General features: G+C 38.8%; 1 protein-coding gene across 1 annotated transcript in view; it reads right to left on the bottom strand.

The window, feature by feature from the left end:
• Positions 1-17,162, bottom strand: part of MDN1 (midasin AAA ATPase 1) — a 174,473-nt gene that overhangs the window by 79,705 nt on the left and 77,606 nt on the right. The window contains exons 34-43 of the mRNA XM_049652926.1: positions 12,679-12,897; positions 11,770-11,967; positions 10,190-10,398; positions 9,385-9,507; positions 7,221-7,418; positions 5,843-5,950; positions 5,305-5,493; positions 1,265-1,354; positions 896-1,159; positions 344-605 (exon numbers count right to left, since the gene is read on the bottom strand). Of these exons, the coding sequence (XP_049508883.1) occupies positions 344-605; positions 896-1,159; positions 1,265-1,354; positions 5,305-5,493; positions 5,843-5,950; positions 7,221-7,418; positions 9,385-9,507; positions 10,190-10,398; positions 11,770-11,967; positions 12,679-12,897 (1,860 nt within the window). The remainder of the gene's footprint in view (positions 1-343; positions 606-895; positions 1,160-1,264; positions 1,355-5,304; positions 5,494-5,842; positions 5,951-7,220; positions 7,419-9,384; positions 9,508-10,189; positions 10,399-11,769; positions 11,968-12,678; positions 12,898-17,162) is intronic.

Here is a 17,162-nt window from a genome sequence, read left to right on the forward strand (position 1 = left end):
TAAAATTCTCAATTTCTTAATTACTTAGTTTGTTTTTAAGCCAAGAAAAATACAACCAGCTTTAGATGCAAATGATTTACCATTATAGCTGATCACATACAATATAAACTATCAAACTCACTAACCAATTTCTTTGTTACTTTTGCTTTGCTTAGGATCATCAATTCTGAATTATTTTACATCAGCTTCATTTTACTTTCTAAAACAAAGATTTTCAAGTTTTGTTAATAACTATTACATTAATAAAAAAATTGCAGACATTACATTACAAATGTATTACTACCTACATATGGACACTATACGCACAATACTATGTATCTGATACACATCCAAACACACATACCTGCCTTGGAGTAGGAATTGATTTTATTATTGAGTCTCTGCATAAGCAATAATACTGCTTCCAGCTTGTTGACAATCTCCATCGTGATACCTCTACCACCATCTCCAAGACACTTGGGTTTGTAAGTCAGAAGGAAATGACTCCAGGCTCGCAGCACTACTTCTGCGTCGTCAGCACTGATAAGGAGGCTGTCTCTTAAAAGTGCCCTTACAGTGCCTTCCACCTTTTCTAGCAGCTGCCTCCATGGCCGTATAAGATCAACCTGCAATTTCCAGAGCACAAAAACTCATCATAGCCACTGGCCAGAGTCAAATGAACACTCCTTTAAATTAAAAAAAGTGGTTGGGGGGTTGGGGTAGGGGATGCTTGGCTGGCTCTGTTGGTAGAGCATGTGACTCTGGATCTTGGGGTCATGAGTTCGAGTCCCACATTGGGTACAGAGATTACTTAAAAAAAGAATAATCCTATTTGTACTCACCAACACAAAAGACCATCAATCAGACCATGGCATTACAGATGTTTTGCCTGAAAATGTGAAGGCAGACCATTTACCTGCTCAAATCCACCTAGAAGCTCCGTAGTGTCCATTGCACTGTTCATAGCCATGATCTTTAACGTGTGACCAGTAAGGTGTGCCAGGAGCTGCACCAGGCTGGTCTTGCCCACAGAGGCTGGCCCCACAAGGATGACCATCCAGCTCATCTGCACACACTTCATAACTGACTCCAGAGACTGTAGTGATTGGTGCAGGAGTGACAGTGGATGGCGAGACAAGAGAGGAGCGTAACTGCCACGGGAGAGGACTGAGTAGCCCAGCTGAAAAACATATGCCAGTGAGGTTTTACAAGTGTGCCCAGTAGTGGGAGCAGAGGAAATCATAGAAAATTATAAAAGAATAGAGGATTATCCTGCTTGCCTCACCTGAACATCATAGGGAGTGATGTGAAATAGTCTGGTTCCCATGTATGGGCTGGAATTTGAACTAAACACATTCTTGAATACAGCAATGACCTAAATGAAGATGATAATACAGTCAAAACACAAATGATTTCACCAAATTCTGAGCCAAACCTTCTAGAAGACATGAACAGCAACAGAGGTCATAAAACTGAGTGAAGACTAGTCACAATTTTCCTATCATTTTGAATTTTCTCTTATAAAAAGGATAGATAACATTTATTTAAACCTTGAAATGAAAATAAACTGGAACTCAAACAAAGAGTAGTCACCTAACCTCAAACTATTTGGGATTCCCGTGAGAATGCCCCATAAATTAAAGCCATGGACACTATTGCAAATCTACAGATGAAAAATGAATCTGATTTCATCATTCAAGATACCACCTAAAAAGAAGTAGAAGAGAATAACAGTCTGAAGATTATGAAGAAAAATGACCATTTCTTAAGCCTCTACTAATGTACTGACTATTATAGTGGGTACTTTCAACAGGTGATTTCTGATCCTCATACCCTTGCAAAATAGGTATCATTTCTGCTTACAAATATGGATAATGGGATTCATCAGAGTTACAGGATTTGCTCATGGTAATTGATTTTAAATCTTGAGGTGACAGGGCATCTGGGTGGCTCAGTCATTTAAGCACCCGACTCTGGCTCAGGTCATGATCTCATGGTTTGTGGGTTCGAGCTCCGCAGCGGGGTCTGTGCTGACAGCTCAGAGAGTGGAGCCTGCTTCGGATTCTGTCTCCCTCTCTGCCTCTCTCCTGGCTCACATTCTGTCTCTCTCTCTCAAAAATAAAGAAATATTAAAAAAAAAAAAAAAAAATCTTGGAAGCCAGTTTCATCCCAAAACACCATTTTAGGTTTATAAATATTTACACGGAATGACACTCAAAGTTATCTCTGATTATTTACATTCATTTATCCCTCCCTTACCAGAAATATGATTAGAAAACTTTCCATTAACCTTACTTCTTTGCTGGGTTTCTTCTTTTTTTTTTTAATTTTTTTTAATGTTTATCTTTGAGTGAGAGAGAGAGAGAGAGAGAGAGAGACACACACACACACACACACACACACACACACACACAGAGTGCGAATGGGGGAGGGGGAGGGAGAGAGGGAGACACAGAATCTGAAGCAGGCTCCAGGCTCTGAGCTGTCAGCACAGAGCCCCAAGAGGGGCTCAAACTCATGAACCACAAGATCATGACCTGAGCTGAAGTCGGACGCTTAACTGAGCCACTCATGTGCCCCTTTGCTGGGTTTCTTCTAAAGAGGAGTTGGGGCAGGAGGGAAAGATATGGGTGTGTAAAATACACTAATTTAGCCCAGAGCAGCAGGAAAAATTCCAGCCACCCAAAATATGTATACAAAGCTGCATGCTTCTAACAAAGCAGCAATACTCATATTAATCATCATACACTGGACTAAAGTCAGAAAATAAAAATAACGATTATTATAAAATAAGTCATAGAAACAGAATGTACAGTATAGTGACTATAGTTAATATAATACTGTATTACATGGAGTACCTAGGTAGTTCAGTTGGTTAAGCATCCAACTTCGGCTCAGGTCATGATCTCACTGCTCATGAGTTCGAGCCTTCATTGGGCTCTGTGCTAACAGCTCAGAGCCTACAGCCTGCTTCAGATTCTGTGTCTCCCTCTCTCTCTCTGTGTCCCCCACGTCCCCCTCATGTTCGCTCTCTCTCAAAAATAAATAAAAAATAAATAAACACAGGGGCACTTGGGTGGCTCAGTCAAACATCTGACTCTTGATTTTAGCTCAGGTCATGATCTCATGGTTAGTGGGTTCAAGCCCCGCATCAGGCTCTGCACTGACTACACGGAGCATGCTTGGCATTTTTTCTCTCACTCTCTCTTTGCTTCTCCCCTGCTCTCTCTCTCTCTCTTAAAAATAATAAACTGTAAAAACTAGTTTAAAAAAATTTTAAATAATAATACCATATTATGTATTTGAAAACTGCTAAGGGAACAGATTTAGAAAGTTGTCATCAAAAGAGAAAAAGTCTTGGGGTGCCTGGGTGGCTCAGTCGGTTAAGTAGTGTCCAACTCTTGATTTCAGCTCAGGTCATGATCTCACCGTCAGGCTTAGCACTGGGCTTGAAGCCTGCTTAAGATTCTCTTACTCCTTCTCCCTTTGCCCCTCCCCTGCTAGTGCGCATGCATGCATACTCTCTCTCTCAAAAATATCAGTAAATAAATAATAAATAAATAAGTAGATAGATAAATAAAGCCTTTTGTAGCTGCATAAGGTGACAGATGTTACCTAGCCTTATTGTAGTCATCATTTCACAATGCACCCAAATACTGAATCATTGTGTTGTACACCTGAAACTAATGTTATATGTCAATTATACTTCAACTAAATAAATTAATAGGAGTTTCAGAAACATTAGGAAAAAACTGTAAAGACAAAATCATTATCAGTACCAAACATTGACTACGAGTCAAAAAGCAGCATAGGAGAAAGTGCTCCTGTCACATATTCCTGGGTCCAGGTGATTTCTGAGCTTATTATTTCCCTCCAACGCAGAATATAATCTCATCTCCCTGACAGTCTACCAAAATTAAAATTAAAAATGCTTTCACAACGTAATTGGATTAGTTTTATAAAGTCAGACTCAATTTACTCAAATTCTTCCAGCTTTTACAAGTCTTTCTCCTATTACTATTTTTCACTTTTTCGGGTGTGTGAATTACAATAACTGAATTAGAGAAGTGATGGAAATCTTCCACACTCTACAGTAACATACTATCTGAATAACATCAATTATCCAAAAACTGGCCAGTGTCTGGCCACAATAGATATACTATAATTTAGTTAATGAATGAAGAAAATAAAATACCAGCTAATAGTATATGAATTATATATAACAGAATGTTAAAAAAAAAAAAAAATACTGGGTGAATATTTTGTCTTAATATACTGACCAAAAGCCACTTGCACATAATGAATGAGTTAACATTTAGCTACAATTGCGATGTAGAAGTGCTGGCTCTACTATTTACCATAGGTGATACCCCATGACTAAGAGCATTGGATCCTCACTATTCAGAGGTCATGATAGTGCCTCCTACCTGCAGCTATTATGAGTATCTTGTGAGATCAGACTTTAAATACCACAAGGCAAAATGAACACATTATTAGTTTATTAGGCTAGGAATTCTAGTGTTATTTTCCATTTATGAAGGAATATTTTTATTGCCGATGAGATACAGAATACCCTCTTATAGATCTAATTATATTTTCTAGATAAAATACTTTGTAATTCAAAGTTTATTTAAAAACAGAAAACCCTCCTTCTCTACTTGAGTATCACCTATCTCCTCCTGTTTCTCTCCTTTATGCCTAGAAAGATGAAGACCTAATTCTTTTTTTTTTTTAATTTATTGTCAAATTGGCTTCCATACAACACCCAGTGCTCATCCCAACAAGTGCCCTCCTCAATGCCCATCACCCACTTTCCCCTCTCCCCCACCCCCCAAGGACCTAGTTCTTTATTACTGAAGGGCAATATTGCTTTAACAAGGTTTGCAATATTTGGAATTCAGATGGATAAGCAAATTGTGTACTCAAAAGCAAACTAATACATCACGCAGAAACTTAGAAAGGTGCACTTTGAAACTTTGAAGTCAGTGAACATTTAGTCTGTTTAACTTTTAAATTCTAAGCAGCTTTGGGGTGCCTGGGTGGCTCAGTGAGTTAAGCGGCCGACTTCAGCCCAGGTCATGATCTCATAGTTCGTGAATTCGAGCCCCACGTCAGGCTCTGTGCTGACAGCTCAGAGCCTGGGGCCTGTTTCAGATTCTGTGTCTCCCTCTCTCTCTCAAAAATAAACATTTAAAAATTAATTAACTAATTAATTCTAAGCAGCTTTACCGTGTTGAATGTTATGAGTGAGTATGCCCTTTCTCTCTCTTAGGAAGAAATCAACTTTCAGATGGAAAGAAACCCAAAGAATAGTATGAAACTCACCTTTTCCTTGTCTTCCTTGGTTCTCATTCTTTCACCATAGACCAAAAACACATGCTGACCAGGATCATAACACCCAGGGGACTGGTCAACTAGCATCAACTGACACCAGCGGAAAAGGTCCCGAAGGTTGAATTCCCAGGGTCCTCCTTTTTGCCCCCATTTCTTTTCAACAGTCACTTCGTGATCAATCTAAAAAGAAAACACTATTATTGGGAAACATGTCCCACTGGTAGGCGCTGTATTAAGTACTATAATGCATGCATAATCTGAAACAGAAATTAGCAGGTTTGATACAAATGTCTCCTTCACCCAACCCAGACATCTAAACCAGAAATATTCTCTGAGCATTAACCTGATATACAAAATAGATCTGAATTACTATAATCCTCAGATGATTAGTTTATTCCACTAGAAACTGGGACAATTCAATGTGCTTTATTTTTAAAAAGACTGGTAAATTTGATAGTGTCCCACAATGAAATGATAGTTCAATTACAGCCATCAAAACAAAGAACAGTTAATACAAGTAGGTACTTACTTGGTTGTTGAAAGCAACCATCTTCTTAACAATATTTTTGTCAATGGCTGGAAACAGAGTACTGGCAATGAATTCCATGTCAACTACTGTAAGGGGATCCACAAAGACCTATAGAATCCAAAAATAACATGAAGAAAGGCTACAGCATCTCTTCACCAAACACCAGAAATGACTACCACCTATGATGCAAAGTTTTTATTTAACACCAAGGTATCAAACCTCATTTTATATACAAAAATTCAGTTACAGAAATCTTTTTTGCATTTTAACATACAGAATCACATAAAATATTTTAAACATTTTACACAGAGGTGTTGGTAGTGTTGTTAGCTCCACTCTACTGAATTAAAGAAAAAAAGATAACATACCACTTTTTTAAAATATATTAAGTATATTTGTGTTTTTTAAAATTTCCTATCATTATGTAATAATGCCCTCAGAACTCTAGATGGTAGGCTATATGAGCAGTTACTTCAAAATCCCTTCAACTTTTCAATATATTTGATATTTTTCATAATAAATTATTCTGAAAAGATACTCTAATTCTTGTCAACAGAAAAGGACATTAAAGAAAGCTAACATCTAGGGCCATTTCCAAACCTCTAGACTAGTCAAAATTTGGCAAATAAATGTTAAAACAAGTAAGCATACGTACACACAACTCCTATCTCTGTAAATGAGAATAAAGGCAGTAAGAAAAGACACCAAATGTTAATAATGATTGACCCTTATATGGAGAATACTGGATTTTATTTTTCCCTTTTCTTTAACTACAATGCATTATTTTCATCATTAAAAAAATCTCAATGTTTTGGGGTGCCTGGGTGGCTCAGTCAGTTAAGCTTCTAACTTTGGCTCAGTTCATGAATGACCTCACGGTTTGTGGGTTCGAGCCCCATACTGGGCCCTGCACTGACAGTTCAGAGCCTAGATCCTGCTTCAGATTCTGTGTCTTCCCTCTCTCTGTCCCTCCCCCGCTTGCACTGTCTCTGTCTCTCAAAAATAAATAAATATTAAAAAAAAAAATTTAAAAATTTCGATGTTTTCATACAATACACAGATACCTAGAAAGGTCAAATACTGGCCTTTATCCTGAGCACAGTAATAGAAATCTTAGAGGAATGGTGACCTTACTCTCCACTAACTGATAACACATCAGGTCCTCTAGGACTTAAAACAAAGGGACTCACAGCAGGAGGGAAGTGATGATGGGAACTGGATGCATTAGTATTTGTCATATAAAGACATGGAATTGAGAAATACATCATTAAACTGAAGCTCTCTCATTCTTATAATGAGCATCCTAATAGCTACGTGCCAGCAGTCTTATCACCCCCAACACTCCACCTTTGGTCTCCATGGCAACAGCAAATCTTACCTGAGTGAATCTGTTAAGGAAAGATCTTGGCAAGCCCTTCCTCCCACCTCCTTGTCTAAAGGGATTCTGACACCCAAAAATCTTCGTCTTTTCATGCTGTACTTGAAAGCTCATTCCTAACTCAGGAACATAAATTTCTCCTCGGTGGTCAAAACAAGCATTGAGTCCTTCCAATACAGACTGAGAAGCCAGGTTGAGCTATTTGAAGAAAGTGCACACATTTATTACATACACTGTATAACTATAACAAAAAGCAGAGGAATAATAGGCACAAAAGTAAAGTGTTATCTTCAGGAGGAGGAAGCCAAGTATATTCATCTTATTATTTCATATATATGTGGTAGAGACATCTGAAGGATATAAATTGACAGTAACTTAAGTAAATTGAATACTCAGACTGAATTTTTAAAAAAGCAGTTAAAATCTCTAAAATTACACTGTATCCACTGTATTCACCTATATGGACCCACCCCGTAAATCATAGCTTTCAAAAAAAACATGCCAACACACAGATCTCACTTTTGCACTCTGAGATCTTTAAAGATGAAGACAGCTCTCTACATATTTAAAAAAGTATCTTTCCCAGAACAAATACTGACTGAAATCTTCAAATGGGCTTCAAAGTCATGATATAAACCACATTAATGGATAGACATAACTAACTTTCACTAAGAGTTTTGTGAACAAGAACAAATACAAGGAGTTTCTGTGCCAAAAATGAAAATAGCTGAATGGAGGTCTTCAGATGCTGACTTCAGAGCTCAGGGATGTGAAGTGTGATAGTTTTTAGGTAACATGGACAAATTCAACTGGAAAAATGTGAAATCAATAAAATGCAAATGGACCAAAAAAACCCAGACTATATTATACCAGAATTTAAAGTATCATGTTTATAGAAGCACTCAAAAGCACAAATTCCACTGAATATTCCCAAACAGGTCAAGTTCTAAAAGCTGCTCTTAAATGGGACTGCAGTCAAGAACGCCTTGGGTACCTAGATGCATTTCTACCCAGTAGGAAAATGGTCTCAAGCCTTAAGCTTTAAAACTAGGCATTTTTTCTTTTCTGGCTAAAGAATTTAATACTATCAGACATCTTCTAAAAACTGAGGTGGGGGGCGCCTGGGTGGCGCAGTCGGTTGGGCGTCCGACTTCAGCCAGGTCACGATCTCACGGTCCGTGAGTTCGAGCCCCGCGTCGGGCTCTGGGCTGATGGCTCAGAGCCTGGAGCTTGTTTCCGATTCTGTGTCTCCCTCTCTCTCTGCCCCTCCCCCGTTCATGCTCTGTCTCTCTCTGTCCCAAAAATAAATAAACGTTGAAAAAAAAAAAAAATTTAAAAAAAAAACAAAAAACTGAGGTGGGTGGGTGGTCCACATGACAGCTCCTTCTCCTTAATATCTCCTCCATGGTAAGTAAGAAGCAGCTCAGCTGAAAAGAAATACCACAGTCTGCCCTCCAGCTTAAGATTCCAAAGGAATCTTGTGACCAGACACACTGGCCCACAGCCTTAAATTTTTTATTTTTGTGCATCACTTTTCTCTATCTCCAGTGCCTGTTGGTCACTAAGATCCAGCATTTATCACAGGTATCATGAGGGGCTCCATTCTTCTACTCATTCATTTATCTAACATACACATGTACCACTGACCGTTTTCTCACCATTTTTTTGTATGTCTCTTAAGACAACTTAAGAGACATGGGTGCCTGGGTGGCTCAGTCAGTTAAGGGTCCAACTTTGGCTCAGGTCAAGATCTCATGGTTCATAAGTTTAAGCCCTGAGTCAGGCTCTGTACTGACAGCTCTGAGCCTACTTCCAATTCTGTCTCCTTCTGTCTCTCTCTGCCCCTTCCTCACTCACTCTTGCTCACTGTCTCAAAAATAAACATTACAAAAAAAAAAAGACAACTTAAGAGATAGTTTTTCTCTAGTAGCTGGCTTACAAAAGCCGGGGTTTGTAGCTTGTATACACAGGGGCTTCTATATGTGCTTTGTGATAAGTGACTTTTCTCATTCTTAAAAGAGACCATGAAGGATTTTTCTTCATTAGAGAATTTGTCTTTACTAGCAAAAAGGCATGACAACCCACTGAGATATGCCCTAGAAACAAGAAAAGTACGACTGCTCTTCCCATTGTGACCCTATCCTTGGAATAACAAACCTCTCACCTCATCCAACACAACCCAATGGCCTGCCTTCAGGGCCGCCAGCAAAGGGCCATCCCGCCAGGCAAACTCTCCTCCCTTGCCACCTTCAACAGGTAGATCTGCTCCAAACAGGTCTGTGATGTCCTTTAAGAGGGGGTAGAAAGGAGGAAAACATTACATTAAAAAATTTACTAGATCCCAAGACCTTAAGTCTAACCTGATAAATTCTTGAGCCTTATGCTACTTTTCCTTTTTATACCCACCACAACAGAACTAATCAACCTACCACTCTGTACCAGGAGCCCAGACATGCCCTCAAAAACCTTTTTGTCACAATACTGCAAGTATCAATCGATTGGAGTTGGAGCTCTATATCAGCAGTTCTCAACTGTGGCTATACTTGGAAATTAATTAGTGAGCTTTAAAGACAAAAAACAAAACAAAGACCAATAACAACGTCTAGGGAGTCTCATTTGTCACCTCTTGTCCCATTATTTCCTAAGACTGTTTAAAGGCCATTTTATTTCTACTAATTTTTCCCTTTTAGAAATGACAAAAAACAAGGTTATAATATATACTGAATTGGGTAACTATCTCTCAAAAGAATTAGAATAAAGCATCTAGAGGGGAACAAGATTACAGATATCAGCTATTAACGAATCTAAAAGGAGACTTAATTTGAAGGTCATGTTGGTGTGGTCTTTACCACCATGAAATATCTGAGGTACTGAAAATGTCCTAACTATTTCTGAATAAGAAACTATAAACAGATACAAACATTACTCCCTACACTCATCCTCATCAGCTGTAGAATGACTAAGCTTACCGTCTGTTCTGACAAGTTGATTCGAACAAGGATGTTGCCTGAAGCCTTTGCTAATGCTGTCACCAAACTTGTCTTGCCCACACCAGGAGAGCCCTCCAGGAGAATGGGTTTATTCAATTTTGTAGCTCTTAAGAGCCTCTGGGCATTCATAGCAGTGGTGCCTGCACTGAGTGCATAGTCAGCAATATTATTCCTGTGAAGGACAGGTCCTTAAGTAGAGAAAAGAAAAGCCACATAGAAGATGAACATCAGCAAATCATATATACATGTCAAGCCAAGATTTTAAGAACCTACCAAGCAGACTTTCAGTCAGTGAAGTACCATCTGTGGTGAAAATGCTCAACCCTATTTCAACACTTTGCCACTTTTAGATTCATCAACTGCTTTAAAGCAATAGCCAGCAGCACACGTTCTTCAACTGTGCCTACTACTCAGATCTCTCCAGCTCTTACACCTATGCATAACTTAGGTCTATGCATACATACATAGGTCTTACTGCAAGCACACTTTTCCTTTCACAACCTACCTGGAATTACTTCAAGTACTTGTATGATTTACCTTTATAAATTGGTATCTTCCTAAAAATCAAGTGTATGCTAGGTGTATCAGCCACATGGTTCCATATAGGCAATTTCATCCAATGTTTTTAGGTCACCAAGACAATTCAGGATGCATCTTTAACCCATAATGTAACTATAATGCAGGCTAATAACAGTTTTATAGGGCTTAACATCTGTACTACTATGTCTCCTGGAATAAACTTTTCATATACCAATTTGGAGGGCTAGGAAAACATTATTACACCTCAGCTATGGAAGCAGAAGCAAGGACCACTTCAGTCCCATGCCACTAACATATAGCTCCTACATAAGAGAATTAAATACTATGACAGTGACTTAGGGAACTTAAATCATTGATGCACCACCAGGGATGAAGAGTAGTACTGAAGAGGGAGAGAGAAAAGGGCTATATTCCATTCGGTCAGGTACCTGGGCTGATTTTGTTCACCAATGAACCCCCAGTAACTGCCACTCTATGCATTTCAGACACTCAACAATTATTGATGTAGGGAGGGAGGAAGGGACAAGAAACAGATGACCCTGCTAGACAAGCAACAATCTTATTCATTCATTCATCCATTCACTCCATCAACAGACATTTTCTGAATGCCTGGGATTGCTCATGTCAGGTGCCAGGGAGAGGAAGATGAGTGACTCAAGTCCTCAACAGTTCACAAAACTGTTTTTGTAAACAGTGATGAGGGTCATCCTCACGATGATACACCCTGGGCTGAATTATCACTATAGGAAAGCTCTTGTTTTAAGCACCAAATAAAAAATAAATGCATTTTATAAGACATTTTATTCATAGATTAAAAACTATACTTTCCCCTATTTTTACGTGCCAGTTATGTATTTTTAATCATTCATGCAATTATGATTGGTTATGCCAAGTCAGATTCTAATTCAGATAACTAGTTTGAAAATAATCAGAAGTAGGATACACTAAAAGTCACAACAAAAGTGAGGTACCCATGATCTACAAGAAGAGAACCTTTATTTATTTAAAATCATTCTTACCCCTTGGTATAAAAAATGGATGAATTCCCCAAAGGTTATCTATTCCAGTAAATTCTTTGGCCTTGAGTCTGTCATAAATCTTCAATTCATTTTTCTGACACTCTGTAAGTCTCACTATTTTGGAAAGTTTCTCGATTAGGAATTTCAGACATTCTTTGCGAGCCAAGAGAGCTGTACCAAACCCTGAGGAAGTTACCCCTAAAATAGAGAGATCAGACCATCAAACAACAGTATGACACCAAGCTTCCCAAATATGTACACATCAGGAGCTTTTGGGCAGTTTCCAGGGGAAATTAAACCTTAACTGAAGCATACCCAAAATATGATTGCTAGTGTAAACAGTCCAAAGGCAAAAGGTCTGCCCCTCCCATCCCAATAATTTACAGATTAGCAGCAGCTTATTCAGTAAAGCACCATGTACTCCATGATAAGTCCGTCTGGAGGAAGGAGTAATTAATGTGGTACTAGTGATCATTTTGGTTTATATCTCTAATCTTCACTGTTGAAAAAACAGAACTTAGTGAAATTTAAGATATTGTAGTAAACTTAAAAAAAACTAAAGGATTCAGGCCCATTCACTATAAATGACTATTCATGTTAAGAATTACCCAGTCCTCAGTCCTTTAGGAGCAAGGACATTTCCAACAGTCTTCTTTTTCTTCATAATCACTTCACATTTACCAGTTACCCTGGACTATAATCAATGTGAAGCTTCAGCCTATCTTTTACATCAACCACCTTTCAAAAAGAGTAGAAAGAAAAGAAAATCTATTCTGGGTCTTGGAAATGCTAGAGTTAAGTGATTTTACAAAGTTTCTGGGTCAGAGGTCAGAGGTTTGGGCTTATTCCATTTCTTACTCCCCACTACCCTAACCTCCTGGTCCCCACACCAGCTAACAGACAACATACCTGAACCTATTCCATCTATGTACACCAGGCATGCAGCATGGACAAAAGATGTCACAGTGGAGATGGTCTCTGGCCGTTTCAAAGCAGCTTCCTCCCCCATTGTGTTCATGAAGTTAACCCAGGACAGGATATCTCTGATACTGACCACACACCTTCGGCCAAATTCCTGGTGGGTCAGCCATTCAATGAAATCCAGCATCACCTTAGCTATGTCAGCCCCTAAGACACAAGAAAGTAAAAAGCAATTTGGAACTGGTTATAATAAAACACTACAAAATAGGGGTTTGTAATGGAGGGCCCAGAAATGGCCTAAAAGAGGTCTGTGCTTCATGAGATTATATGCAAATTTTTGTGAATGTACATTACTGCTTTTTCTAAGGAGAGGGGGTCCATAGCTTTACTACATTACCAAGGGGTTCATGAATAGCATACCATACCTACCAAAAAAGAAAAATCACCTTGAGAATTACAGCCTAAGATGGAGCCCTGAAAACTACTCAAAGAAAGTATTCATTTGGTTCCTGTTCAGATACAATTTTTAAGTTAAGACACAATGATTTTAGAAAATACGTAAATTTTATTGTATTTTAAACTGATTCACTGGAATGGGGATGCCACATTTTCAGTGGCATTTAGTTCAGGCTTTTTCTTTTATTAAATTGATGCATCCCTCAGAATTCAGCAAATTAGAGGATTCATAAATTTTGTTCCATGATTTAAGTTAAAGGACTATTCTAATTATCACAATTTCATATTGTAAAATATTTGGAAATAAAATGCTTCTTAAGTAATGTAGATTTAAAGCAAAAACAATTTGTGGTGCCCGGGTGGCTCAGTTGATTAAGCGTCCTACTCTTCATTTTAGCTCATGATCTCACGATTTCCTGAGTTCAAGCCCCATGTCAGGCTCTGCGCTAGGCAAGAAGCCTGCTTAAGATTCTCTCTCTCCCTCTCATGAGGGCTCTGTCCAAAAAAAAAAAAAAAAAAAAAAAAAAAAAAAAAATTCCTGAAAACAAGCCAATTAAATTTAGTAAGGCACTTTATGGAACTTCTGAAGCCAACAGTAAACATTTATCTATCTAATAAGTAGGAATACCAAAAATGTATTTTAAAAAAAGAAAATATGATGAGGAGGAATCAGCACTGCTATAATATAAAGTAGACCATTCAGCAATAGGCTTCAAGGCTACACTGCGAATTACTTAGAAAAAAACTAACTACAGAAAAAAAACACAAATGTTTACAAGACGTAATTGACAATCTGATCCATTGTTAGAGGGGAATTAAACCATCACTATTGAACAGAAGTTCATCAGCTAAGGTAGATGGGTTCATATAGGGATTTTTTATAACAAATATTAAAAGGTAACCAAATATAGAAACCCACGCGAAAAATATATAATAATAAATGCTAATGTGTAAAATGACTAGGTTGGCTCAGGTGAGCATGCGACTTTTGATCTCGCATGCTCATGCGGGGTCATGAGTTTGAGCCCCACATTGGGCATAGAGATTACTTTAAAATAAAATAAAAATAAAAATAAAATGATTGGCATTTAAAAAAAATGTATCATAGAAAATGCTCATCACTAATAAAGAAAATGAAATTTTAGCTTACTCATTAAAGTAACAAGGATAAAACAATGGATTTCATTATATTTAGAAAAAAAAGAAAACCGCATGTTGAACTATCCCAAGCATGCACATTTACTAAGCTGCTGGTAGAATTATGAATGGGACCATCCTTCTGGAGAGCAACCTGGCCATAACCAATGAGAACTATGAATTTCCTTATTTCCACTTTTAGAAATACAATTCAAGGAAATAATTCTAAAAAATGTCATTTTAACAAAAACACAGTATCTTTAGATGTACTGTCATAAGAGTGTGAGACTGAGAAAAGCCCACATGCCCTTCAGAGGTCATTAAAAAAACAAAACAAAACACTGACTTAATGGAATCTTTTCTGCTTAGTTCATACTGTGGATGTATAGATAAAATTACTACCATAACTTGTGAACAAAAGTCCTACAGAAAGTAAGTAGAACTCAGGGGTATTTATATTTTTATTTAGATAATGCAGTAAGTATATCTTGAGTATTCTCAGCAGAATCAGAATTCAATTCAGAATTCATAATTAGTTGAAATATTAGATCCATTAAATCTTATGTATCTTTATAAAGAAAACCTGGAGGGGCGCCTGGGTGGCTCAGTCGGTTGGGCATCCGACTTCGGCTCAGGTCACGATCTCACGGTTCGAGAGTTCGAGCCCCGCATCGGGCTCCGTGCTGACAGCTCAGAGCCTGGAGCCCGTTTCAGATTCTGTGTCTCCCTTTCTCTCTGCCCCTCCCCTGTTCATGCTCTGTCTCTGTCTCAAAAATAAATAAACATTTAAGAAAAAAAAACAAAAACCTGGAAATAAAATCTTTAGTTTCCCATTTTATAAATTTTTTTAACATTATTTTTGAGAGACAAGACAGAGCATGAGCAAGTGAGGAGCAGAGAGACAGGGAGACAGAGAATCTGAAACAGGCTCCAGGCTCTGAGCTGTCAGCAGAGCTCAATGCAGGGCTCAAACCCACAAACCATGAGATCATGACCTGAGCCGAAGGTGAACGCTTAACAGACTGAGCCACCCAGGCACCCCTCTAGTTTCCCATTTTATCCTGCACAGTTTTTTGCCCTTTCTTAAAAAGTTTATTTATTTATTTTTGAGAGAGAGAATGAGAGAGCGCATGGAGAAGGGGAGGGGCAGAGAAAAAGGGAGAAAGAATCCCAAGTAGGCTCTGCACTGTCAGCATGGAGCCTGATGCAGGGCTCGACCTCACAAACAGTGAGATCATGACCTGAGGCAAAATCAATCAAGAGTTGGATGCTTAATCACTGAGTCACCCAGGCGCCTCTATACTGCACAGTTTGCTAAATCCTTTATTTATTTATTTATTTTTTTAGCGTTTATTTATTTTTGAGACAGAGAGAGACAGAGCATGAACAGGGGAGGGGCAGAGAGAGAGGGAGACACAGAATCTGAAACAGGCTCCAGGCTCTGAGCTGTCAGCACAGAGCCCGACGCGGGGCTCGAACTCACAGACCGTGAGATCATGACCTAAGCTGAAGTCGGACGCTTAACTGACTGAGCCACCCAGGCGCCCCTGTTAAATCCTTTTTTAAAAGTTTACTTATTTTGAGAGAGAGAGGGAGAGAGAGAGAGAAGGAGCAGGGGAGGGGCAGAAAGAGACAGAGAGAGAATCCAAAGCAGGCTCCACACTATCAGCACAGAGCCCAACTTGGGGCTGGAACTCACAAACCGTGAAATCATGACCTGAATTGAAACCAAGAATTAGACACTTAACTGACTGAGCCATCCAGGTGCCCCTGCATAGTTTTTAATAATGTTTTTACACTGTGCCAACCTGATTCATTTCCAGATGATAAAAATCAAGCCACTTCTCCCTTACTCTCCCTTGCTCTCTCAGGAACCCTAATGCTTCCCCAAAAAAGTTGCTGCCCTGTAGCCTACAGAGCTTATAGCAAACAAGCACCTTAAGATCAAGCAGCAAGGTTCAGAGTTAAGTCCTAGAGACCCCAGTACCAAATGGCGTGTGGAGAAACTGTTCGCTCAGTTAAGCATGAAGCCCACTAGTGATGGAGCAAACATGGCAGTGTAATGGCAGTTGCATTCTCTGCCATTCTTATCATAATCAAAATAACTCATAAAAGTAAGCAGCCCATAGAAGATAAAGAGGTTACATCCTAGGGGGATCCAGCCCCAACACAGAGCCAAAAGATAAACCATGCTTGTGTAGTAATTTGTTTTCTTCTTTAACCGAAATTCTCATAATAAATGCACCATTGCAAACAGCACACAACCAAGGTAAGTCAGGAGTTCTGAGTGTGGGCCTTGGACAAACGTTATTAGCATCAACTGAGAACTTATAGAAAGGCAAATTCTCATGTCCTACCCCAGACCAACTGAAACAGACACTCTAGGTGTGAGGCGCAGGAAGCTTTATTTCTACAAGCCCTCCAGGTGAGTCTGGAACTCAAAGAAGCAAATATCCTTTTACATTCTTTCAGAAACAGATAAAAGGAAGAGAAGAAAGAGAAGAGAATAGAAATGACGAGATCCAAAAAACTATGTATTATGGCTTGAAATCAGACTGGATTCTTTTTTTTTTTTTTTTAATGTTTGTTTATTTCTTGAGAGAGAGAGACAGAGTGTGAGTGGGGCAGGGGCAGGGGCAGAGAGAGGGGGAGACACAGAATCCAAAGCAGGCTCCAGGCTCCAGGCTGTCAGCACAGAGCCCGATTCGGGGCTTGAACTCACAAACTGCGAGATCATGACCTGAGCCAAAGTTGACACTTAACCAACTGAGCCACCCAGGCGCCCCAGAACTGGATTCTAAATTTAGCCATTCAATACACAAACACACAAACACACATCTCATGATAAATGTTAAGTGGACATATTATAATCGTTTCAC

Source organism: Panthera uncia (assembly GCF_023721935.1).
Source record: "Panthera uncia isolate 11264 chromosome B2 unlocalized genomic scaffold, Puncia_PCG_1.0 HiC_scaffold_24, whole genome shotgun sequence".
Lineage (NCBI taxonomy): Eukaryota > Metazoa > Chordata > Mammalia > Carnivora > Felidae > Panthera > Panthera uncia.